Source organism: Amaranthus tricolor, chromosome 3 (assembly GCF_026212465.1).
Source record: "Amaranthus tricolor cultivar Red isolate AtriRed21 chromosome 3, ASM2621246v1, whole genome shotgun sequence".
Taxonomy (NCBI): domain Eukaryota; kingdom Viridiplantae; phylum Streptophyta; class Magnoliopsida; order Caryophyllales; family Amaranthaceae; genus Amaranthus; species Amaranthus tricolor.
The window spans coordinates 21531023-21556880 of NC_080049.1; the positions used below are offsets into that span (position 1 = coordinate 21531023).

A 25858-nucleotide genomic window follows, 5' to 3' on the forward strand; every position below is an offset into this window, starting at 1 on the left:
CAATTATGAAAGCAAAGAAACAAGCCTTTTATGAACCCCACCCATTAAACATGGCACACCTTTTACCTTAATTATTTGACTAAATTAAGTAACAATAAATTATTGAAGTCCTTTAAGTGTTAATTAACACATAACTCTAATAATAATAATCTTAACGCCTTACGATTAAGATTTTATTATATAAACTAAAAAAACCAACTCGTTTATTATAAGTAAATATACTTTTATATGAAAAAAAAGCAAATATGAAGTATTTTAAAAAACTTGAGGAGATATTATGTAGATTAAATTCAAAAATGTTATATGTAGAGGTGTTCATTCGGGTAATCGGGTCGATTTCGGACGGGTGTCATTCGATTCGGTTGTATTTCAGATCGGTTATATTTCGGATGCGTGTTGCGACAGGTAATACTCGGGTCGGGTCGGTTAGTTACGATTCGGTTGAAGATCGGTTATTCGAGCTATTGGGTTAGCATCAATTCGGTGTCGGTTGAAGTTCATGTCGAGTTTCAATCGGTCTCGGGTTGTCATTGGTTAATAATTGGTTAGGTTTAACCGGATTCAGATCAGGTTCGGGTATTTTTCAAGTAGAATTTGGCTACGAATTGCAAATTACTAATTACCATTGATCGAGTCAGTATCAGATTAAGTTGTTAGTCATTTTTTAATTGATGATTTAAGGTTCATTTATTTAAAGCAAAATAATGAAAATGCAAATCAATTAGTTATCATTATTACATTGTTACTTTTACTTGTTTGACCGGAAATTAAAATTATAAAGTTCTATCAATTTTCATATAATTTAATTAAAAGTAGTTAATAAACATTGACCATTGATTATTAACTCTAAATATATGAAACCATGTATTTATAAAATTTATTTTATTAAAATATTTATGACTTTATTAGAATAACTAATAAGATGATTGAATATGAGTCAATCATACTTTTATGTAAAAAATTGGCTCAGGTTTATAACAGTTCTATCTAAACTTCGTTCAGATTAAGTCGGTTTTAGCCGGATCAAGTTCGGTTTTGAGCATGATTCGGGTCGGATATTACTGGTGTCGGTCACTATTAAGTTCGGGTAATCTCGGTTAATAGTTACGTGACGGTTAGAAAAATCGGTTACAGCTCGGGTTCAGTTTTCTCATTTTCGGTTGTCAACCGGTTCGGGTATAGCTTCGGGTCGGCTGATATCGGTTCGATAAACCTAAAAAAGAAACACATTTTCGGATCGGTTTACTTTCGATTTCGGATCGGATTTTAGGGTCGGGTCACTTTTGAACAGCTCTAGTTATATGACATGTCTCATTGAGATATAATGTCCATATATTAAATAATTATATTGATGTTAACTTTAGTAGAAAATATTAATATTTTATATGATATGTTTATTATGAATTTATGATATACATTGGATATGATGATGATGATTTCTTATGATATACATGCTATATAATTTCAATTCAACTAATAATTATATTTCATGTGGAAAATCTCTGAAGATGTCATTTATAAATTTTCAATTTCTTTATTAAATTGTATGATTGTATAATAATCGTCTTTAAAGAAAAAAAAAGAAATTTGTAAATAACACTCTCAACTATTGCTCATTAACTCCTTTTGAAGTGAATTGCTTATTAACTTAAAATACCCCAAACTATTATTTAACCTTGTATACCCTCAAGTATTAAGTTACTTAACCTTGTATAACTCCAAATATCGCTCATTAACTCAAAATAACTAAAACAACCGAATAAAAATAACATGTATAGTATTTATAGTTAAATATTCTAATACTTTAAGGTATACAAACTTAATACTAATATATCTTAAAAAAAAACTTTATACTAATATTTGAGAGTAAAAAAGAAATATTTTAACTAGTTAATAAAACCCCATAAAATACAAATAACCATGAAGGCACAAAACTTGTGCCCTGTGTCACACAGTCTCTCTTTCAATTTACGTCTCTTTCTAACTTTAATGGAGATTACGAAACCCTTTAAAATCCCCATAAATAATTATCATAGAATCTCCATTTTTATCTCTTTTCTCTCAATTCAACCCAAAATTTGCTGCTTTTTTTAACTAACTATAAGTTACCGATTCTCAAATTTTGGTGAAGATTTTTCTCTGTGATCAAGGTAAGCTTTGCTATTTTGTAGTTTAAGTTCTTCATTTTCTTTTGAATTTTGTAAATATGTTTGGGTTTTTTTTTTCTCTTCTCTGTGTTTTTGTATTGTTCTGGGCAATGAATTTTTCTTTTTGGTCAAATTAATCTTAAGTTTAAAACTATTTTAATTACAGCAATTTGAAAGTAATTTGTTTGATGCAGTAAAAAGGAATAAACTTTCTGGGTAATATGTGAAGTTCAGATGTATCTTCCTTTTGCACAGAATACAGGTAGAACTTAGAAATTTTCTTTTGTAATTTTTCAAAAAATAAAAATAAAAACAAATAATAAAGTGACAAAATTGAGGCTGTTTTGTATTGTTTCCAGCATATGATTCGTGATCTAGAACATGTTGTTTTGTGGTTGTGCCATGTTATGGGTCAATTAAATATTATAATTATAATCTGACAAAACATGGAAAGCAAAAGGATTGCTTCTTATGAAAATATTCTATATGACTCTATATATTTTTTATTATTTGGTAATAATTAATTGTAAGAGAAATGTAAGATCCAGTTGGTGATTTTTTTATTATGTAAAATTATTATTATTGCTATGAATCAACATGGGGTTAGAGTCCTTTTCCACTTTGGAGTAGACTTGTTCTTATTTATTGTTCTTTCCTATAAAGTTTTGATGAAAACTTGCTCATCAACAATTACTTGTATTAGTTCAAAGGTTGTATCTTTTTCACTAGTCAAATTTTTGTCAATGCTATATCAAATATACAAATTTTATTGCTTTGATTATTGATTTCAATCAGTGAAGCATAATTTGCTAGTTAGTTCGCCTTTTGAACTCACGGTTCCCTCAAAATGGTTCAAAAATAGCCTAAACCATTATTTGCTTTTTTCGATTTGTGATTCACAAGGTGATTAGCGAATCATGAGACACTGATTTCAATTTCTGTGAGTTTTGGTTATATTTTGATTATTCTAACATGGGAAATTTGTCTTGCAAAACATCTGGTTGTGATTTGTTGTGCATTTAAAGCTTATTTAGATCTTGCAAGATGATTTGTCTAATGCTGGAATGTTGTACAGGAGGACTTGCAGTGATCATCTAGCTTAGTTTGTTTCAGGAGGGCTGTTTATCTGGCGGTTTTTCGGTCAAGATAAACAGCTCTTAAGTGGGAATAGGAGGTAAGGTCGCACTAGCATCGACTTGATTCCGATTTCTAACAATGACTTCTTCGAGTAAGGGTGATAAGAAAGCTACTCTAGATGCGGGAGCATGGTTGTTTAATATCGTCACTTCGGTGGGGATCATCATTGTTAACAAGGCCTTGATGGCTAGATATGGTTTTACTTTTGGTAAGGCTTCACTGTTTTCTTTTGTAATTTGATTTGCTATCATACTTTCTTTATAATTCATGTCTTCAACCTTCATGATCCTTAAACAGTTGATTTATATCCTGCTTTTGAATTCTATTGCTTATTAAGTTTGAATCTCTTTTAGAAGTGACGGGATCCTTAATGTACCTTATATAGTAACATAGATATATTTTATTTAAAGGGAGGAAAATTCCAGTTTAATGCTCTAACATGTAACATTACTTTTTATGAAAATATTTCTTCTATTATAATATGTGCATTAAATGTGAATTTCTTTGATACGTGGATCCTGTCATAGTCTTATAGTTATAGAAGAAGTCTAGGAGATTCAATGTTTCTTGACTAATTTTAGCCACAATAAATCGATAGATCTATGATACATTGATAATGAAATGTATAGAGAAGGAATTCTTTTCAAATTATATTTAAAATATTGTAAATGTATAATATTTTCTTGTCTCTGTTCTCTTAACATTAGAGGATAAGTCTTTGCTTAATTTAAGAATCGGAGGATTGTTTCATTTGGGGAATCCTTTTTTAAGGTGAGAATAAGAGTGTAGTTTATAAGGTATTGAGGTTATAGTCTGGAACCAAGTCCAAGCTCACTTAAAAGTCTAAAGTAGCTAATTTGGACTGCAGTTGACTAAAAAATGGGTTAAATTAGACTCAAATGATTGGAGTCTGAAGTCCGAAGTATCATTAGTTCAAACTACAATATATTTAAGTTCAATCAGAATTTATGGAAGCTAGGATTTTGAAAGTCATCAGTGTCAAAACATGATGTCAATGAAAATTTGCGTAATTGTATTTTTGATGTTTAGAGAGTAGACATGGTTTAGCCAAAAATATTTAGCAGACTATTTTTTGCATTGCTCTCTATTGGATTTAGAATCAAGGAGAATCATTTGGATTTAGTTCAGAAATTCAGATTAGATTTGGGCTAAAATGAATATTTTCATCAAGATTTGTAATGCGAAAAGCTCAATGTAGTCCTTCCAGTTTACAACCTTAAGTCGTGGAAGAGCAGAGGACACTGTTCTTGATTGGAGCATGTTAGTTATTATGTTGTACATGAGTAGGATCCAAATACGTTATTTCATGGGGAGAAGCACGCACCCTGTTTGCAATTTTTGTTTGGAGGGTGGTGCTGTTCGAGTGGTGGGGCAACAATATTGTTGAAGTTGGTGCTGATTTTTGTGATCAAGGTCATCTTACTGTATATAGCTGGGCCATTTTATCATTTTATGATAACTATGATATCTAAAATGCTTCTCACTTGAATGTTACTCCCTTAAAAATTGGTCATCCCTAAACTCGCTAGTATTTGAGTCATCATTTGCGCCATGCAAAAAGAGAATGGGGGGGCATTAGCATCACAGCATCGTGTAGCCGTGTTAATTGAGCATATAGCCTCAACAAGTCTTTACTCATGACTAATATGAGCACCATAAGGCATAGAGTTGGCTGTTGAGAATATAGCATCATAAAGTTAGCCTTACACCCATGGCCCAGTCAATTGAGCATATAGCAGCATAAAGTTGGCCTTACACCAGTGGAGCTAACTTGAACAGGTCCCTCAGTTAATTTTTCATGACTAGTATGAGCACCAAAGAATTGGTTGTTGATTCAGTGATCAAGGCGTACATCAAAGTAGAGTTCAATAGAAGCTTTATATTGTTTGCATAAAGCTGATATGAGGTATGCCAAGCTTCAATTAAGCTATTTGGTTACAATGTACATTATCTCTGTAGTCTGTTGCATTGGCAATGATCCACTTGTCGATTGGGCTTTCATTGCCAAAGTGGGTTTTAGGAAATAATTATGTGTCAGTCAAAGACGTCCTTTTTTCTTTATACTCCTATATGCTTATCACAGCAGGAACTTAAAATATAATCTACGGAGCAATCCTGAATTACTTATTCATGGAAAGGTGGCATTTTGTAAAAGGTGTGTTGGGTTTTTCAGTAACCTCAGAAAGACACCAAATATTGATGGTTTTGACTTTGAATTGAACTTTTTTTGGATACTTCATGATGCAGACAATGAGAAAATGGTTGAGATGAGCGATTAAGATTGAGTTAGAAAGTTCTCTGGAATATCAGCCTATTTATCCTTCAGAACATTTTCTATTACAATGAGTTTGTAACAATCTAATATTATGTTTGCAGAAACCTTTTTTGTCAAGTCAAGCACCCCCATTGTTGATCAAATTAGAGAGGTATTGGAACTTGTGGGGACATCTGAACATGAGCTTGGGGCTGTAAAATAGGATGAGGGAGTAAGTAGAAACTCCGAGGAACTTGTAGTGAGACTAAAGGGGAGAAAGGAAGCTCAAATAAGCTGGAAAATAGGTCAGAAGGGTATCAAGGGGGTAGTGTTAAGGGAGACAGGGAGTATAGGAAGGAGATGGAAATAGGAAATAGTGGTATTAGGTCCTTCTATAATACAGTTCGTTTTTCAGTGGCTTATTGTACTCATTGTCTGTTGTTGACCCTTATGGGGCGTTTAATTATTGGTATTAAATTAAAAAAATTATTGGTATTAAATTGTGGTGATACAAAAGAGTTTTTGTTTATATTTTCACCGATTGTGATTTATGCCATTCCCTTGATAATGAAGCTATCATTCTAAAACATGTGTTTTTCTTCATTGTTTTTTATGCCACCTAATATCACATTTGCAAGCGATAATGGATATGATTTAATTTTGTGAGGGAAAAAAAAGTGGAGTAGAACAACTGAACAAACATGACCATCAACTTTTTAAAAGTAGTTATTCTAGCTAAATTCAGCTTAAATTTTCATTACCATTTCAATCCCACCATATAATACAAACGATTCGTAAAAGTTATTTGCCCCATAAACCTTGTCAAGTAGTTATTTGCCACCATATGTTTCTTTCGACGACATTGTGTACTCATGGAGATTGTGTGATGTTGATTTGGCATGTTCATTGTATGTTCTCATGAATTGTGACATAGCCAAGGCATTTATGTATAGTGTAGGCTGTTATTACTGTATTGCTGTATTGCTAGTGTTCCACTTCCCTTCTTGAAATTTCAATGTTGCTTAAGTTACTGCTCTTTCTTCATGTGTAGCTCTTGAGTTCATTAGACTAACACTATGTTTGAATAAAAATTTTGGAGAGAAAAGAAAGGGAGGGAAGGGGAAGGGATGGAAGGGAAAGCAAGAGAAGAGAAATGAAAGTGAAGTAGCTTTTGTTTGTATAGGAGGGAATGGAAGGGAGATGAGAGTTCTCCCTTCAAATCTTTCTAACTTTGGAGAAATTGAAACCTTAACAAAAAGTATCCATCAAATCCTTCCAATTCCCTCTCCTCCAAATTCCTTCCTTCCCATTTCGCTATCCAAACAAGGGATTTTTCTTCCCTCCAAATCCCTCTTTTTCCTTTCCCTCCGTTTCCTTCCATCAAAACACACCCTAAATCTGTTGCAAATTACATTTTGTAATTGTGGTTCTGTGATATGTTTCTTTCTTATTATATGTTCAATTTTTGGTTTTCTCTTTGATGTACTGCAGCTACGACTTTGACCGGTCTCCATTTCTTAACCACCACTTTGATGACATCTACGTTTCGTTGGCTGGGTTATATTCAGCCATCACAGCTTCCATTTTCAGACATTCTGATGTTTGTTATTTTTGCAAACTTTTCCATTGTCGGAATGAATGTGAGCCTGATGTGGAATTCTGTGGGGTTTTATCAGGTCCGTTAAGATTTTTAATAAAAAGATTCGATCATATGTTGTCTTAAGTTTGGCACTTCATAGTAATGAATTTGCCTCATTTGTCTTTCAGATTGCAAAGTTGAGTATGATTCCGGTATCTTGTTTCCTTGAAGTTGTTCTAGACAAAGTGCGATACTCTCGTGATACCAAGCTTAGCATTGTGTTAGTCCTGTTAGGGGTCGGAGTTTGCACTGTTACAGATGTAAGTGTCAATGCCAAGGGCTTCATTTCTGCTTTTGTGGCTGTTTGGAGTACTTCTCTGCAACAATATGTAAGTTCTAAAACCTTAAGCTTGATTCTTGTTCTCTTTGCATATCTCGATGTTTTGAAGAGCAATTGAATTAATATTCTCTAGTTGACTTCAGTTGAAATTCATACGAATCAGGCTTGTTCAGCAGCACCACTTCAAAGTTAGTTTTGTACTATGAGTTTCCTTTTTTTAATAAATGGATACTATAAACTAGTAATACTTTTTTTTTAAAGGAACATAATAATTCATTGATAAAAATGTCATACGACATCATTATAATCAAATAAAATTCAATATAGAAAAGTTACGATCATTATAAAGAAAATCTAACACTGAAGTCTTCTCTCTTATCACATCTCTGTTTGATACAACCTCCTCCAAGGGGTCTTTTGATCTGGTGTGGCTTTAAAATAGAAATAAGTTTAATACTATTGGCTGTATTAGCACAATTGACACTTGCGATGACGTATATACCTTTTTACCATTGAATTGATAACAAGACTCCAAACTCTCACCATGAGAGACTTTAAAACTCAATATATGGGTAGATCGAATCCAATATATGAATAGAATAAATCTATAATATACAAAGAATAAATTTTATTTGTAACTAAAAACGAAAAAAGCAAAAATAAAGAGATTTGAGGCTTACCATTAACCATAAGGTTGATAAAGCCCCAAAGTTAACAATGGAGGCTAGGTTTTTTTTAAGAGCTTAGTAATACTTAGGACTTAGGAGTACTACTTTCCTGTCTAGTTAAGTTAAAAGACTGAGATCCTACCCACTTGAAATTAATTTATGTTCTCTTAAAAAAAACTCGGAGATTTTGAAGAGGCTGTACGGTTTTTGTGCTGTGCTAAAATATGCTGGTTATCGAATTTCGTGATGTAATTACATGTTTTTGAAATTCCGTCTTTAATTAGTTAAGTGAATGAATGAGATTGTGCCTGTACTTTTAATTAATAATGTACGATAATCAGGCAGTCTGAAGTATCACATCGACCAGGGATGTCCGGGTGTACGCATATGCGTATGATCTCTGCCATACTTCTCTTAAGCTTGCAAATTCTCTTTTCTTCGTTTACAAAGGAGCTATATATAATTGTCACTTTTATCAACCTCATTCGCGCTATTTGGCATGCGGCATGCCTCTCGCGCTATATATAGTTGTTGATTTGATTTCATTTCGTAATGCACATTTTATGTGCTTGATTCCAGTTCATGTGTGTTTCATCTTCAGTTCTCTAGTTATCTTCTAAATGAACTACTGCTACTGCTGTATTGGGATTCATGCCTTTTCCTTATTATGCAGTATGTACATCATCTACAACGCAAGTATTCTATTGGTTCGTTCAACCTATTGGGTCGTACCGCTCCAGTGCAGGCTGCTTCACTGCTTATTGTTGGGCCTTTTCTCGATTATTGTTTGACTGGCCAAAGAGTTGATGCTTACGCCTACACTTCAATCTCTGTCGTAAGTATTCACAAAACTGCCGTTCCAACATTGTTTTCTATTAGACAATTCATTGTACTTGTTTTCTAACAAGTTATTGAAACCTATGCTTTTTGTTAACATTTATTTTGCATAACTTGTGAATTACAACCTTGAAGTTTAACATTTTTGCAAATTACAGTTTTAATGTTTGTTTTTTTCGACCATTAAAGTATTAAAGTCTACAACATTCAGGTTAAATATAGAACTCCGACCATTTTAATGGTCGAAATTTTAGGTTAAATGTTCGGGATTCTGAGATTTGGCCTGAATACTGTAGACTTTGATACTTTGGTGGCTGTAATTCGCAAAAAATAAGCATTAAGTCTGTAATTCGCAAAAATCCTGAACTCTAAGGCTGTAATTCACAAATTATTCTTTATTTTTTTAAGTGTGTAATTTTTGCTTTGTTCTATTTTAACTTGGTTAATCAACGTCCGTTTCTGCAGTTCTTTATACTACTCTCCTGTATAATTGCGATAGGCACCAATCTCAGCCAGTTCATCTGCATCGGTAGATTCTCAGCTGTAACCTTCCAGGTTCTTGGTCACATGAAGACTATTTTCGTGTTGATCATGGGATTCGCTTTCTTCGGGAAAGAGGGTCTCAACTGGCATGTCGTTTTGGGTATGATTATTGCTATTCTTGGAATGATGTGGTATGGAAATGCGTCATCAAAACCCGGAGGAAAAGAGCGCTGGTCGCCTCCAGTCTCTGATGTTGAGTCACAAGACGATCTCGACAAGTTGCTTGGGGCTGAATCCAATATGTCAAATGGAAAAGCATAGAGATCTTTACTTGTGGCGTGCTAAAGAAAATGGATGATGAGGAACATTAGTCTTTCAGAATTTTTTCTTCCATTTTCTACATTTTAATGGATATAGTTCTTAATTTATTTTTTCTTACCTACATATAGATTGAAGATCAAATATATAGTTCGAATACATCCATTGTTTTTCATCGTTAGCAAGTGAAGATTTACTCCATTGTTATTCGTTATTTATTTTTGAAGTGTAGTTGAATATATTTAAATTTGGTATAGGACTAAAAGTTTGTAATTTTTTTTGTTTCAGATTATAATAAATGTTGGCTTATGAAATTATGTGCACTTTTTATTTAATGTAAAGTTATTGATTATGTTAGACTTGATTAGATGGTGTTTAAATGGAAGTCATGTAATTAAATGACTTCTAAGTAGATGTTTGTTCGTATTAAATAGTGGTAATGAAGATGATTTGTAGTGTATATCTATATGAAATGTACATGTTATTTTTCTTGGTGATGAAACTTTGATCATAAAAACATTTTTATGTTCACAATTTTTCATTATCATCTAATATTACATTGCCAAATTGTAATATATTAAGTTTAATTTTTTTGAGGTGGTGTTGTCATTTTGAAAGACAAATGAGGACTATACAAAACCAAGTGAAGAATCTCGCCTAACCAAAGGTAGCATGATTCGAGGCACTGGTATGAGCAACGAGATTGGTAATTTTTTAGATGAGTATATATGGATGCAAAGCCTATTGAATTTCCTACCTTTCAACATGAATGGAGACTTGGGGAATATAGAACAATTGGCTCAAAATCGATGAGACCTCCCAAAGATAGGTGCCTTCCAATCACACTTGTATTTCTTGTATTATGTTTTAGAAGTTCATTTCTTTTTAAAAAAGCATCTTGATATTTTGTGCCAAAATCCTTCTAAAAGGACATAGGATATTGATGCTATTGTGAAAGAAGACATTTATTGAAAGGTTTCATGATCAAGTAGTATGTGAACAACTTGAGGATGTGTCACGAAACTCTTAAGTGGTTAGATTTTGATCATCGTGAAGATGTCAACAAATATATAGGTTATGATGTGAATGAGTGTATATTTTGGACCAAGGGTGAAGATAAATTTCATCTTTTTTGGCAAGATATCAATATTTCTATTTTAGCTTCATCTACATTTTACATGAGTGTTAAGGATCGATAGCAAGTTGATGCAAAATTGTTAAACTTCGAATAAGTGCATAAAATATGAGAGCTTGACTACTCTAGTTGTATGGCTGGTCTTTTTAATTGAAAGTGAGTAAATAGAAATCAGCGATGCGTAAAAAATAATGCAGCATTTAGTTGGGACTGTGAATGGTTTCAATCTCACATTCTTGTCTAACTTGGGAAATTATTCAACAGAAGAACACAAATTTCATCGGAAATTCCTTGAAGAGAAAATCATTCTCAAGCAAAGATGACACCGTACAATGGTGAGTTCTTTAGAGCTATTGATTTCAAGTTCAAAGATATTCATAAACACAATCTATCTTATTTCTTTCTCCTACCAAGAAGCTTTATGTGTTTGTTTTATACATTTTTAAGTGCAGTTCAAGGGATATTGAGCACATTTAGGTGAACTAACCATAAAATTACTTTCAAGATCAAGGGTTCCTTTTAGTTCTATCAATTGTATACAAGTTGGAGAAACAAATAAAAAGTGACTTGCATCAGCTACACATCTTTAAAGACCTAACCAGGAATAGAGGTAGCTGAAAGCGTCTTATTTATGTCTTAGATTACTGATTCTTTCCCACTTATTTGTTGTTATTGTTCCTTACCTTTTATATAACGCTCTTTTACCTATCTGTTTTTTTATCTCTCTACCTCCTTTTTTATTTTTAGTTATTTATATTTCTTTTATTTAATTTTTTTTAAATTATTGTTAGGGTGAAGCTTGTGTTGTAAGTTGCACCCTTGCGGGTAGTTGCAAGATTCACTCTCTCTGAGGATCTTTTTTAAGCCGAGAAATTCTTTGACCGCATCTTCCTTAATGTATATGGGTTGTCATCTTTCAATTCTCTCCCCAAACTCTGATCATAATTTCTATGAGTGGGATACACGGATATGAAAATGATGAATTATCTACAAATGGTATTGAGTTTGTCATGGTATCGTGTATATTCCTATTTTTGGATTGTTAATCCAATATAAGGTCCCACAATTGACAAATTTTGCATTATTTGTAGGGTATAATTTTATCCCCATTGAAAAGAACTTGTAAACAACCAAAAAATGTAAAAGAATATTTTTGGTAAACCCAAAATTAAAATTAGAAAATAATTGGTACAAAACCCTTATTTTAAAACAAAATTGAGCCATCTTGCAACAAATAAAAGGAACCCAAAATAGTTTTTTGAATGTAGACAGAAAATTTGAAGTTTCACGTAGCGAGTATATGTATTAAAAAACAAGAACATGTTGAGGCCACTTGCAATTAAGAATTAAATAATTCCTGTTGATCCCAAAGTGTGTCCCAAACTTGTCGACCATCTTCCCTAACAAACTTGGCTTAAATCTGCAACTTATTTATTCTTAAGTTAAAGGGGCACGTACGCAGTATTTATAGATTGTAATATGTATTATTCATTATTAATTCAACTAAACCAACGACTTTTTCGAGTAATGCTATATTAATAAAGTGTTAAGCTTTATATATAATAAATTAATGCAATATCAATATTGTTTTACGTATTACAATAATAATAATAATAATAATAATAATAATAATAATAATAATGTATACTATATATTTTTTAATGTTATTAAGTGACCTTTATTTAGGATAAAATTATATAGGTTAAATGCATGTAATTTTATCGTCAGTAATGATAAGACTAACAATGAAGGTGTTTATAATTAATGTTTAGTATATTATGTGCAACTTTATATAAATAAAAAACATATAATTTAATAAGATATTTACTTTAATCTATTATTATGTAAAAGCATAAGAACTATAAATTGTATCCACTTTATTCTGGTAAACTAGTTGTACTTTTATTTTGGTAATTTTAAATCGTCATTTTTATCAAGTGGAATTAACAAAAATTTTATGAGGTCTCCGTAGCCATGGTAAGCTGATTCGAACTCTTCATTCGATCCAACTTGAATCTAAGTCGAAATGAGTGGGTTTGAGTTGAGATTTTTGCTCCAATTAATTAAATAGGTAGATTTGACCTAATCTGATAATTAACTGAGTTAGGTAAAGATCAAGATATAAACGAGAAATAATGTATAATCCTTTTAATTATATGAATTATTTTCGAGTCAAATCAATTAGTATAATCTGAACTTAAGCAACTCATAAACTAAAATTTTAAAATTGAGACATGAAAAATAAGATAAAATAATTTTATAAACCCTGAAATAGAAACTAAAAACTTTCAACTAGCTAAGAGGGTTGAAATCAAGATGACCTATTTTGTTACGGATCAAGCCATGGTTGCGATTTTCAACCCAATTAACTAAAACAGAGTAAGTTCGAATCAAGAGGATTCTGATCCATTTATATATGACTAAAACACGAAATTGACCCAACCTTATCTGTTTGACAGGTCTCCACTCCTGTATATACTCCTCAATCCTCATATTCTAAACTTTTAAAATTGTTTTTTTTTTTCATTTCAGTAAAATTATTATATTTTATTTAAAAAACTCTCACATTAATGTAAGTGATGTAGAATTTCGATTTCCATCTAATTCCTCCTTTCATTAGCCTACCTTATAATAAAAAAAAAATTTCAAGTATTTTAAAACGTGTATTTTAACCTAATAATCGAAGTTTGCCATTTAGAGAAAAAAAAACTCTATTATAAGAAATTTGTCTCACTTTTTGTATGACACTGTCTCATTAAATTTGTTGTATTTGTATTTATGATTATAATTCACTTTTATACACATTTAATTTGATTTTTCATCTCTTCTATAAAAATTTTTTACTTTTCCATAAAATATAACTATTTATTTTTTTTTTCCGATTTTTCCACTAATTGCCAATCTGAAAATTTTCATAGTATTGATGGAGTATTTATGCAACCACTCAAGAAAGTCCACAACTCTTTTTAATTATCTTCTTCTCTCTTATAATTATGTATTTATGTAACTGCACGTGTGATGTATTTTTTCAATAGTCTCATTTCATTTCAGTACATTTCTTTCTTCCTTTTTTTACAATCATCCACTTTGTGTTACTTAGGAATTGTTTTGGTAGCTCTCACTCCTCATATTCGAATCCAAAATATTTAATATGTATGGGTGGAATCAAGTATGGTCATGGTCCAAAATATTGTTGGATTTGTCCCAAATCCGCTCTTGTGTTTAGGTTTTTGGATCAATTTTTAACCTGATAAATTCGGGTCAAAAAAATAATTATCTGAGTTTGGGTCTGAAATCTTCAAACCCAAGCTCGACACTCCTAATCTAAACCTTCGAACTCATTTAATACCCAGATCCGTTTGACCCATCCTAGATAGATCCTTCAGACTCAACTTATTATATAACCCAAAATTATTTTTTGTGACACTCTTAATTTTTGTAATAATAAAATATTAAGACATAAATATTATTAAATAGCAGCGAATGGTAAATATGGGGTGTGCACCACACTCTGAAAATGTAACGCCTCAAAAAAAACAAACATTTAAAATTAATATAGTTTAAGGAAAAATAAATATTCTAAAACTAATTTATTAAAATGCACTCATGACGTATGATTTATATCGCCCACACTTATTCATTAGACTTTAAAATAATATGTCAAACTATTTATACTTGAAAAAATTTGACTTTAAATTAATATTTTATCATTTGAAATCCATAATTGCATTACATAAGTATTTATATATTGTGTAAATCAAAAGATACTCTTATAATATAAATATAAAATACTTGTATTGTCATAATAAGTATTTATATATTAAATATAATGGTTATATGGGTAAGTGTAACCCCTAATTATTATGTGAGTTATTTACAATTTTAAGAGAATATTTATCCTCTTTGTAAACCTCTAATTAAGGGAATTGAAGGGTCTTAAAATCCCATTTTCAATGCTATATAAAGACATATATGAAGAGTAAAAATGTGAAAATTAAACTTGTGAATTAAAATTTTTTCCTTTACTGCTGATCTCTTTAGTTGTAAAGCAAAATTTTCTTTTCTATTGTTGGCTTATACTGCATTGGGATTAATCTTAGAGTAAAAGATAATGGGGCTAAATACAAGAGTTGTATACACATAAAATTAGTTTAAGAATTGTTCTTAAACGACGTACTAGTATACGGAGTCTTACAGACATTGTTGGTGGATTACACAAGAAGAACTTCATTTACGGTTTTTGTCTCGTGGTTATATTTTGCTAGTGAATTCACGCTACTTAGGTATAATTTCTCATTCCGATGTTTATTTGTTTCATGTCATCTCAAAAATTCGGTCATAGAGAGATTTTTGTTTTCCACACGTTAAAAGTTAGCAGTAATCCTAAAAAAAACCAAGTAAATCAAGTTCAAAATACCAAGATAAATATTAGTGGCACCTATACATATAACATACATATTAACAACCAAAGAAATTATTCGTTCATAAAGTTTACATTGCAATGGTAATCATCATAATCAATAAGCTATGCCATTATAACCAAAATAGAACATTTACAACATTATTACAAACAAAATCGAAAGCTTCATATAAATATTAACAGTGGAGTTTTAATTGGAAAATAGTAAAACGTAACAACTCACGTTTTAATTTTGGGTCGTAGTTTGAATGTGTTTTGTTAGTGTAATTAGATGATTTGCAACATTAGCTGGATGTGTAATTATAATGTTTGGTGATTAGATGCTTCGCAACATTAGCTAGATGTTGGTAACGTTCGTTCTTTTTGTTGTTATCCTCGAGAGTCGTGTCTAGCGGTCAGCTATAATTTACTCCCATCTATTCACTCTTATAGTTTTATTTGACTTTTGACGTTATTTATCAATCACTCTTAACTTGTATTTTATTTTTAATCTATAAGTTATAATATAGTTAAGTGAGATTTTGTTTAATTTGTAGTGCAAAGATCATTAATATCAACTTTTTACATTTTTTATTAGGAAAAATTACCTAGAAATAATCAAATCTTTTATTGTTTTCTATAATAATTCCAACTTTTGATTAACCATGACCAATCTTAATTTTAAGGTTTCTTATCCAAGAACATTGTTGGCCAAATGATGACTAATTTTTGCAATTAAATTGCTACAAAAAAAAATTAAATAAATAGTCAAAAATATTTAAAAGTAAAAGTTAAAATGAAAAAATAAAACTTACTTGATTTTTTTTAAAATTTTTTTTATAATTTTTCAATTTTTTATAATGTAATTTTGTATTTACTTTTTTCATTTATTTGATGCAAATTGACTTGTTTTATAGGTAAGAGGTTACCTTGTGTATTCTGATCAAATACCCTTTATAGCTAGGATTATTCATGTTTAATCAAAAATAGAGATTATTGCAGAAAAATCATTAAAAGATTGTATTATTTTGGATAATTTTTACTTTTAATTATGCATAATTATAGATAGAATTATTGCATTGACTAATTTTTGGACGTTTAGAGTATATAAAGACCTAGATTATATATACTACATAGTAAGTACAGTAGTGTGACAATATGCAATAAATAAGCAAGTTCAAAATATGCCTAATAGAAAAAAACACAAATTGAAAACAGCGAGAAAGCAGCGACTTGCCGCCAATAAGCAACGAGTATCGCTTGTTTAAAGTTGAGTCTCATTTTGAGACTGAACCTAAACCCGAGTCGGCGTTTGGGTGAAAGTCAAGTCGACTTTCTGGCGAAAACTCTTCGCCAGGCTGTGCCCTCTATCTCGTTTTTGCGGTTTTGTTAGTTTATTTCTTTAATATTGTTTGAATTCAATCATCACTAATGATTGGTAATCTACGTATAGAGGTTAAATCTTATGGAACATCATATTGTTTCATTGATAAACTTTGGATGAAACAAACACTTGTTTCAGAAGCTTAGTTTGGATGAAACAAACTTATTTCATAAGTAGGCATTAATTGATACTTTCTTATATGAATGGAGGGAGTATGGAAAGGGCATTCCACCCAATTTTTAGAGACAAAATTTCTGAATTCTCTTAGAACATTCATCTTGTTCTTGTTTCTTCTTTACATGAGATTGTCTTTGATGGAGTAATTAATTCATTGTAATCAAAGATCATAATCCATCTACAATACTTTGTCTTACTCTTGCAATATCTTTTGTACTAGGATATTGTCGTATATGTTGTATCTCATTGTGAATTTTATGATCATCCCAAGCACTCTTATGGGAGAAATATCATAAAAGAAAGTATACTCACGCCTCCTATAAATATCAGGTTTTTGAGCCACTCTAATTCACTGTCGCAAACTTATCTTTATGGTGTCCTTTTGGTGATTGGAAAAGTTCTATAGCCAACTTCATGGGAGTACAAATAGTGTAGTATTTATACTTGTAACACATTTGTAATAACATTATTTTGCAATACTAATGTGTGCCCAGTCAAATGGGACTATTAGAGTGAATATGAGGGAGTATTATGTTGGCTGCTAAAATTCCGAGCATCATAGTTTGTAGTGTTGACACCTCTTATTTGCAGTTTCAGTTGCTGTCGAGTTGCAGTTTTCAGGTCTGAAATAGCTATTGTTTGCTTTGTTTGGGTATGTGCCCTTAAATTGTTACTTACAGTTATTGCTTTGAATGGATGTGTGGCATGTGACTTACTGTTTTTGATCAAGATAGTTGCACTGCACTCAGAATAATTAGTTTTAGCCAGCTACCAAGAATTATATATTCATGTTTTGATAGCAATATAGGGCCTTTATGTTGTTTCCTCGTGCTATTAGAGGCCTTTTGTTGAGGCGCAGTGTTTCCTTCGGTTTTTGAGTGGTTGGGATTGCTACCTTGCTTCATAGCCTGCTTGTATGTTCTTCTTTTTGTTATGGCCTTTACTACGGTCCTTTGATTGTTGTTTGTAAATGCAATTATGTTTCTTTGATTTAGTTCTTAACTTATTGTGTTTGCTTGATCTATCAGTTGAAGTCCAGAAGCAAAAAGAGTTGAGTACTAAGTTTTCATTTCGTGCTGCTTTTAAAAGTTTAGTATCGTGTTACTTTTTTATTTATTCTAAAGCTGATTGTGTTGCATATAATAAATTAGGGCAAATTTAATATTGTTGGGGATGAAATGTCTCACCTATGTCTAATGTGAAAATACTCTTGGTCAAAGGGTTAAAGGTCAACGTCAACATTTAAGTCAACATTCCAATTCAGGTCAAAGTCGCAAGTCCAACTTACTATACAAGTTATCAACCAGCTGAGTGATTTAGAATTAAATTCTCCCCAAAGTTGAAAGATTTAAATATTAATCTAAAGTTAAGATTTGTAGAAACTAAATCACACAAAATTGAGTTTTTAAATGTAATTTTCTCTAAAATTAAAAGAACTCGATGTTCATGAAATATCAAACTACTTTGTCAATTTCAATTTACTGCATTCTCCATTCCATCAAGATTTCAATCTTTTATGAAAATGATTCCTACCACTTTTATGAATTTCTATCCTTACATTTTAGGTATGGAGAATCACCTAACGCACGAGTAGAAAGAAAATTTTAATTTTCTTATAAGTTGTGAGTATATATAATCTCTACTTTAGGATGAAATGATTAATTTACAACTCTATCAATCCTAGATTCTTTAAAGAACGACTAAAATACTCAATATGTTCCTATGAATTTACTACTTCTTATGTTCTTTTTTATTTAATATGCACTTTAGTAAATTCTAAGCCTTAATATCTCTAAGTACGCATCAGAAAAAATTTATAAAAGTTATATATTAAAAAACTTTTCCTATGAACGGGATAAATTGGGTATGATGATGATGATATATTAAAAGACTTTATATCAAAACAAATCTAACAAGATCTCACATGAATATATTTTATCTTTAATATACACTTTAAAAATTTAATTTAAATTTCTCTCTTAAAATGGACAAACGTAAAATGGACAAAAAAAAAGAAGTACAAAACATTTTAAAAACCTTCCATTTTGATTTGCAATATATAATAATTTTAAAGGCACAATAAAATACCTTTAATAATTGTGTAAGTTTTTTTTACATTGATCTTAAGGAATAAAAAAGTACAAAAAAGTTCAAACCTTTTTAAAAAAATTAGTTAGGATTAAATGAGAAATAAACTATTTTCTCTATTTCATTAATATTTTCAATTATTTAACTAATTTATATGAGTTTTTAAAGTCAAATAATATTATTTTAATGAGACAGATTCACCAAGGGACTAATAATTTTTATTGAAATGTTGTAATTAGTCTTCAAATTAGATATGATCCTATTCTCCATCATTGATAGCTTTTAGTTAGGAATTTATAAGAGAGAGAAAGATGGTGACATATGTGTTGCAAAGTAATGGATCCATACTTACACACACGTACACAAAGTCACAAAGTTGAAAGAAAGGAAAACCATCCCCACCCTTGAATCTTCATATGAAGTACTTGATAGACAAGACAAACAAACAAACAAACAAACAAACAACCCCCAAATTATTATTTATTTATAAATACTAATAAGGGTAATTCAATCTAAACCCTAAATTAATCGACCTTCTTAGTTCTTCCCTCCACTTACCTTACCCTATTTCCACATCTTGAATATTGAATATGAGTATTTTATTTCATTTTTTAACAGTTGAGATAGAGAGAGAAAGACTGGTAGAGAACTTCAAGAACATACTCTATTTTAGAGGGAGTGTATCACATGGCAATGGCATGTGAGTACCAGCTGTTTCCTCCCCTCCTCCCTAAGTCTTCCTTCTTAATTCCCCCTCTTAATATATACTCTTCTCTTCTTCCTTACTCCAATCTTTTACCACTTTCTTCTTTCTCTATCTTCCTCTGTTTTTTCCTTCATTAATCAAGCTTTGAGCTTTCTCATTAATGGCCGACTATGAAACCCTAACCCACTGAAACCCACTTGTAAAACTGTAAATTTAGCTTAATGAAACTTTACCCACATAAAATGAAGCAACTTTGCGCTATATTGTTGCTCTTTTCTTTTTACCCTTATCTATTTTCCCCTGTTTTTTCTGCTTCTCCTCCTCCTAATGGAAAAACTAGAGATGCCCAGAAGTTGTTGAGCTTTAAATCTTCTCTTTTTAACCGAAATATCCTCCAAAACTGGGAAGAAAATGCTGACCCATGTCATTTTACTGGTGTTTTCTGTAATAACTCCAGAGTTTCTTCTTTGGATCTTAACTCTTTCTCTCTTTCAACTGATTTTTCTTCTGTTTCTACTCATCTTTTCTCTATTGAACTCTTGACTTCTCTTTCTTTATCTTCTTCAAATATTACTGGTTCTCTTAAACCTTTTCCTCTTTGTTCTTCCTCACTCTCAGAAATTGACCTCTCTCAAAATTCCATTTCTGGGTCTTTCCTTGATTTGTCAAAGTTTTCTTCTTGTTCTTCACTATCAAGTTTGAATCTTTCCTTCAATTTATTGGATTCTTCTAAGGATTTGAAAGGGGCTCATTTTGGACTTTCTCTCAAAACTTTGGATGTTTCTTTAAATCATTTATCTGGGCAACAAGTTCTTCCATGGGTGTTCTCTCAAGGTTGTGAGAAGTTAACCCACTTAGCTTTAAAGGGGAATAAGTTACAAGGAACATTTTCTCTTAATGGGTGTTCTAATTTGGAGTATTTGGATCTTTCTTCCAATAATATATCAAGTTCCATACCAAATTTTGGGGAAAATTGTCCTAACTTGAAGTACCTTGATTTATCTTCAAATAAATTTAATGGAAGAATTGATGATAATGTACTTGTTGGGTGTAACAGTTTGAGCTTCTTGAATGTCTCTGAAAATGAGTTAAATGGAGGATTTCCTTCATTGCCATCTTCAAGTATGCAATATCTTAACTTGGGTAGCAACAAGTTTCAAGGTATGATTCCAAAGAGTTTTGCTGATGATTTCTGCTCAACTTTGGTAAATTTGGATCTTTCCTTCAACAATATTTCTGGTATGATCCCAAACGGCTTTGAATCTTGCTCCTTATTGGAGATTTTTGATGTTTCTAACAACAATTTTTCTGGGGATTTGCCTGTTGACATATTTTTGAAAATGGGAAACTTGAAGGAACTGCACTTAGCCTTTAATAACTTCAAAGGTTCTTTACCTGATTCATTCTCTATGCTTAGTAGTCTAGAATCATTAGACTTAAGCTCCAATCTGATTTCTGGAAAAATCCCATCTGGGATTTGTCAAAACCCTGATGGAAAGCCTAGCAAATTGAAAGAACTTGACCTACAAAACAATCAATTAACTGGTCCAATACCATCCAGTTTAAGTAATTGTTCTCATCTAATTTCTCTTGATCTTAGCTTTAATTACTTAAGTGGCACAATCCCAACTAGTTTGGGTACTCTCACTAAGCTCAAAGACTTGATCATGTGGATGAACAAACTTGAGGGAGAAATCCCAGCGGAGCTTATGTATACTAGAGCACTTGAAAATTTGATTTTAGACTACAATGAGCTAACTGGTTCAATCCCTCCTGGTCTGATGAACTGCACAAATTTGAACTGGATTTCGTTGTCGAGCAACAAATTGAGCGGAAAAATACCATCTTGGATTGGTAAGTTGAGTAATCTTGCCATTCTTAAGCTCTCAAACAACTCGTTTTATGGCGAAATCCCACCCGAGTTGGGTGATTGTAAGAGCTTGTTATGGTTGGATTTGAATAGCAATATGTTCAATGGGAGTATTCCGAAGGAGTTGGCGAATCAGTCGGGTAAAATGGCTGTGGGTCTTGTTGTTGGGAAGAAATTTGTGTACTTGAGAAATTTTGGAGGTAAGGGTTGCCAAGGAACTGGGAATCTCCTTGAATATGCTGGGATTAGGCCAGATGCTGTTAATAGACTCCCTACTGTTTGCAAATTTCAGCAAATCTATCAAGGTCATACTCAGCCCATTTTTAACTATAATGGGTCTATGATCTTTCTTGATTTGTCCTATAATCATCTTCAGGGTGGTATCCCTAAGGAGCTTGGCACAATGTACTATCTTTCCATTTTGAATTTGGGTCATAATAATCTTTCGGGTCCAATTCCGGATGAACTTTCAGGGATGAAAAACATTGGTGTTATGGATCTATCTCATAATCATCTGTCGGGTTTAATCCCATCGTCTTTGGGTAGTCTTTCATTGTTGACAGATATGGATTTGTCGAGCAACAGTCTCTCTGGAATGATTCCTGAATCAGCACAGTTTGAGACATTCCCGGCTTCTAGATTCTCGAATAACCCTGGCCTATGTGGTTATCCTCTTCCTCGGTGTGACAAAAACGATGGGGCGAATTCGACTCAACATCACAAGCATGGGAAACAGGCTTCCCTTGCAGGGAGTGTGGCAATGGGATTGTTGTTCTCTTTGTTTTGCATATTCGGGTTGATCATTGTCGGCCTTGAGGTGAAGAAACGACGGAAGAAGAAGGAAGCCTTGCAGGATATTTATATGGACGAAAACTCTCAATCGGGAAACAATACAGCTTCTGCTTGGAAATACACGAGTAATCGCGAGGCGTTGAGTATAAACCTTGCAGCATTCGAAAAGCCTCTCCGAAAACTTACATTTGCTGATCTTCTAGAAGCCACAAACGGTTTCCACGATGACAGTATGATCGGAAAAGGTGGATTTGGTGATGTCTACAAAGCTCAACTCAAAGATGGGAGCGTGGTTGCTATCAAGAAGTTGATACATATAAGCGGGCAAGGAGATCGAGAGTTCACAGCCGAAATGGAAACCATCGGAAAGATCAAGCACCGTAACCTTGTACCTCTTTTGGGATACTGCAAGGTCGGGGAAGAGCGTTTGTTGGTCTACGAATACATGAAATATGGATCCCTCGACGATGTCCTACATAATCATAAGAAAGGTGGGATCGAGCTAAATTGGGCGGCCAGGAGAAAGATCGCCATCGGAGCAGCTCGAGGCTTAGCTTTCCTACATCATAATTGCATTCCTCACATAATTCATCGCGATATGAAATCGAGTAATGTTCTACTAGACGAAAATGTAGAAGCGAGGGTGTCTGATTTCGGGATGGCTAGACTAGTGAGTGCAATGGATACTCATTTGAGTGTGAGCACTCTAGCAGGTACCCCAGGATACGTTCCACCCGAGTACTACCAAAGTTTTAGATGCTCGACCAAAGGGGATGTATATAGCTACGGTGTTGTATTACTCGAGCTGCTCACAGGGAAACCGCCGACAGATTCAGCAGATTTTGGTGACAATAATCTAGTAGGTTGGGTGAAAATGCACGCGAAATTGAAAATAAGCGACGTATTTGATCCCGAGTTAATAAAGGAAGATCCAAACTTAGAAATCGAGCTCTTACAGCATCTGAAAGTCGCGTGTGCGTGCTTGGATGATCGACCATGGAAACGCCCGACAATGATACAAGTCATGGCTATGTTTAAGGAAATACAGGCAGGTTCGGGGCTTGATTCGGCGTCTACCATTACAGAAGATGATGGAAGTTTTAGTACAATGGGAGCAAGTTTTAGTACAGTAGATGTACTAGATATGAGCATAAAAGAAGTCCCTGAAGGGAATTACAAGCAATAACAGAAGAAAATGGATTTTCCTGATACCAACATTCATAAAAATGTAGTATCTTGTAACAAATTAATGTATGTATGATCAAAAAAACTTTTTTTTTTTTTATAAGATTTTTATACATAGATGGTTTTGTAGTGTGTATATATTGTACTAAATTAGTAGCCTATTCCAGTTTTTTTTAATTAGTTTTCTTTGCTTCTAACATGGGCAAATGAACATCTAAGCAAGTAGTAAAGTAATTTTCCAGCCTATTCCTTTTTATTGTTCCATTTTTTAATTTTTGTATGTTTGTCGATGTAAATATTCAATCAAAAATATTTAAAATTGTGTTTAATTAAAAATTATTAAATCTCAATGGTAATAAATTTACGTTAAGACAATTCAAAGAAGATTTTATTTGAATATAATTTAACTTGTACTTCTAGTATATAAAGAACAATATGTAAACTAAAAATAATCGATAAATAGTAACTAGTAAGTAATCAAATGGAACAATAAAAGTAAATTTAGCTTTATATTTGCTCCATTTTAAATTAGTTGTAATATTAGAAAAATGACATATTTATTAATTACTCTTAATTTGTGATTAGTTTTTAATTTATAAGTTAAAATAAAGTCAAATTAGATCTTATTTGATTCGTCTCATTGCAAAAATTATTAATATTAAATTTTATTAATTTTTTATTATGCATAATTAAAGATGTTAGTGATTAAATTAGAGTATTAGAATTTGTAAAAATGCATAACGTTTGAAATAAATTGAAATTAGGAAGTGCTTGATAGTGACCAAGTGGAGGAGGCTGTTTTTGTCATTTTCATAATAAGCACTTGATTTGTTTTCTAGCCCTATATTTTGTTTAGTAATTAGTAGTATCTGTTCCCAATACCTTTTTCAAGTGTCATAAGTCATAACTTCATGTCTCTCTATTTTTATATACTCCCATTTACTCATTTTTGTGAAAGAAAGTTGCTACTTTTTCACACTCCTATTATTGTCATATTAATGGAGATTTTTCGGATAAAAAAATCTTGATGAAAATTTAATAAAAAATAAATTTATAGATGAAATTCAAAAGAGTATAGGCGCATTAGACACAACAATTTAATTAGTTGTTAGTACCGCAATGAGGCTAAAATGCTACATTAAAATATATTATTGCTAATAAAATAGTCGTTTAAATAACAATTAACAGTGTAAGTAGTTGTTTATAACAATTATGTTTCACATAATTACCACTATTATCAGACAATGTTAATTTAGACGGCTAATTAGACAACTAAATATCTAACTACAATAATTGTACATTTACAACTATTTAAAGGTACAAATATCAACAATCATCTTACACCAAACACACCCTATGAGATCACTAGTAAAAATAAAATATAATAAAATTAAAAGCATAGATACAATATTATCACAAATGATAAGCAAATTCTTAAGTTGCAATCCCATAATCTCATACCAATTCCATTTTCTTAAGGAAGTTGCTAATCAAACAACTAGTAAACATATAATCAAACGCAATTATTAGGAAATTTCACATCTCCCTTCTAAAATTGGTTGTAACCACTCAAACACTTTCATATTTTAATAAGCCATAGGAGTATTTGGCAATGCTCTGGCTATTTGTTTGCTTGGTTGACTTGTATGATCAATTAAAAGTGTTGGCTGTTTTTTTAATCTAGTTATATAATTTAATTTTTTTAGAAAAATATTTAGTAAAATTATAAATTTGCTATTAACTGTTTACTATAAAGAAAATGAGCTAACAAGCTAAAAATCGATGGAACAATCTAATCAAAACTGTCTTTTTTGGTTAAAAAGTCAATTTATCAATTATTATTTTTTTTTTACTTTTTGACTTATCAAAAGTCCAAAAACCTAAAGCTAACCATAAAATCATTTACCAAACATCCCGTAAAAATTGATTATATTTTTAAATCATGCTAATATTTTCACAATTTCTTAATTAGTATTCCAAGTATCTTCTTAAAGTGTCATGACTATTTTTATCTACCATTTTTTTAATAAATCCTCCCATTCATTGAGTGTATTATTATTATAGGAGTAAAAGTTGATTCCCTTATTCGCCACTCCCATAAATTTCTCCTTTTTTATATAGTTCAAATTATTTATTCATTCATTTTGAATATATAAAAAATTATATATTTTTTCTTTTCAATTTGCAGCACTTTTTACATTAATTTGTCCTATTTATTTTGTATTCTTTGTGATAATCTATTTCTCTTTCTTTTATCTTATTCATAAATTTATTTTAACTATTTATTTTTAATTATCCACTAAACTCATTCATTTATTTTTTAACTACTAGATTTCAT

At 31.5% G+C, this 25858-nt stretch overlaps 2 protein-coding genes across 4 annotated transcripts; both read left to right on the top strand.

Moving 5' to 3' along the window:
- The first annotated feature begins 1834 nt into the window (after window positions 1-1834).
- Window positions 1835-10098, top strand: LOC130809294 (UDP-rhamnose/UDP-galactose transporter 5-like). Of its 3 annotated transcripts, XM_057675009.1 has the most exons (7): window positions 1835-2150; window positions 2342-2409; window positions 3223-3492; window positions 7051-7235; window positions 7327-7527; window positions 8820-8981; window positions 9449-10098. In XM_057675009.1, exons 3-7 carry the CDS (start codon window positions 3363-3365, stop codon window positions 9785-9787), a joined length of 1017 nt encoding a protein of 338 aa, XP_057530992.1. In that variant the 5' UTR covers window positions 1835-2150; window positions 2342-2409; window positions 3223-3362; the 3' UTR covers window positions 9788-10098. The 3 variants fall into 3 exon arrangements, with proteins under 3 accessions (XP_057530992.1, XP_057530993.1, XP_057530991.1); XM_057675010.1 differs by lacking the exon at window positions 2342-2409; XM_057675008.1 differs by lacking the exons at window positions 1835-2150; window positions 2342-2409 and adding an exon at window positions 2678-2857.
- A 9386-nt stretch (window positions 10099-19484) lies between these two features.
- LOC130809295 (systemin receptor SR160-like) lies at window positions 19485-23847 on the top strand. The gene has a single exon (XM_057675011.1). It carries the CDS (start codon window positions 19895-19897, stop codon window positions 23519-23521), a length of 3627 nt encoding a protein of 1208 aa, XP_057530994.1. The 5' UTR covers window positions 19485-19894; the 3' UTR covers window positions 23522-23847.
- Window positions 23848-25858: the final 2011 nt, after the last annotated feature.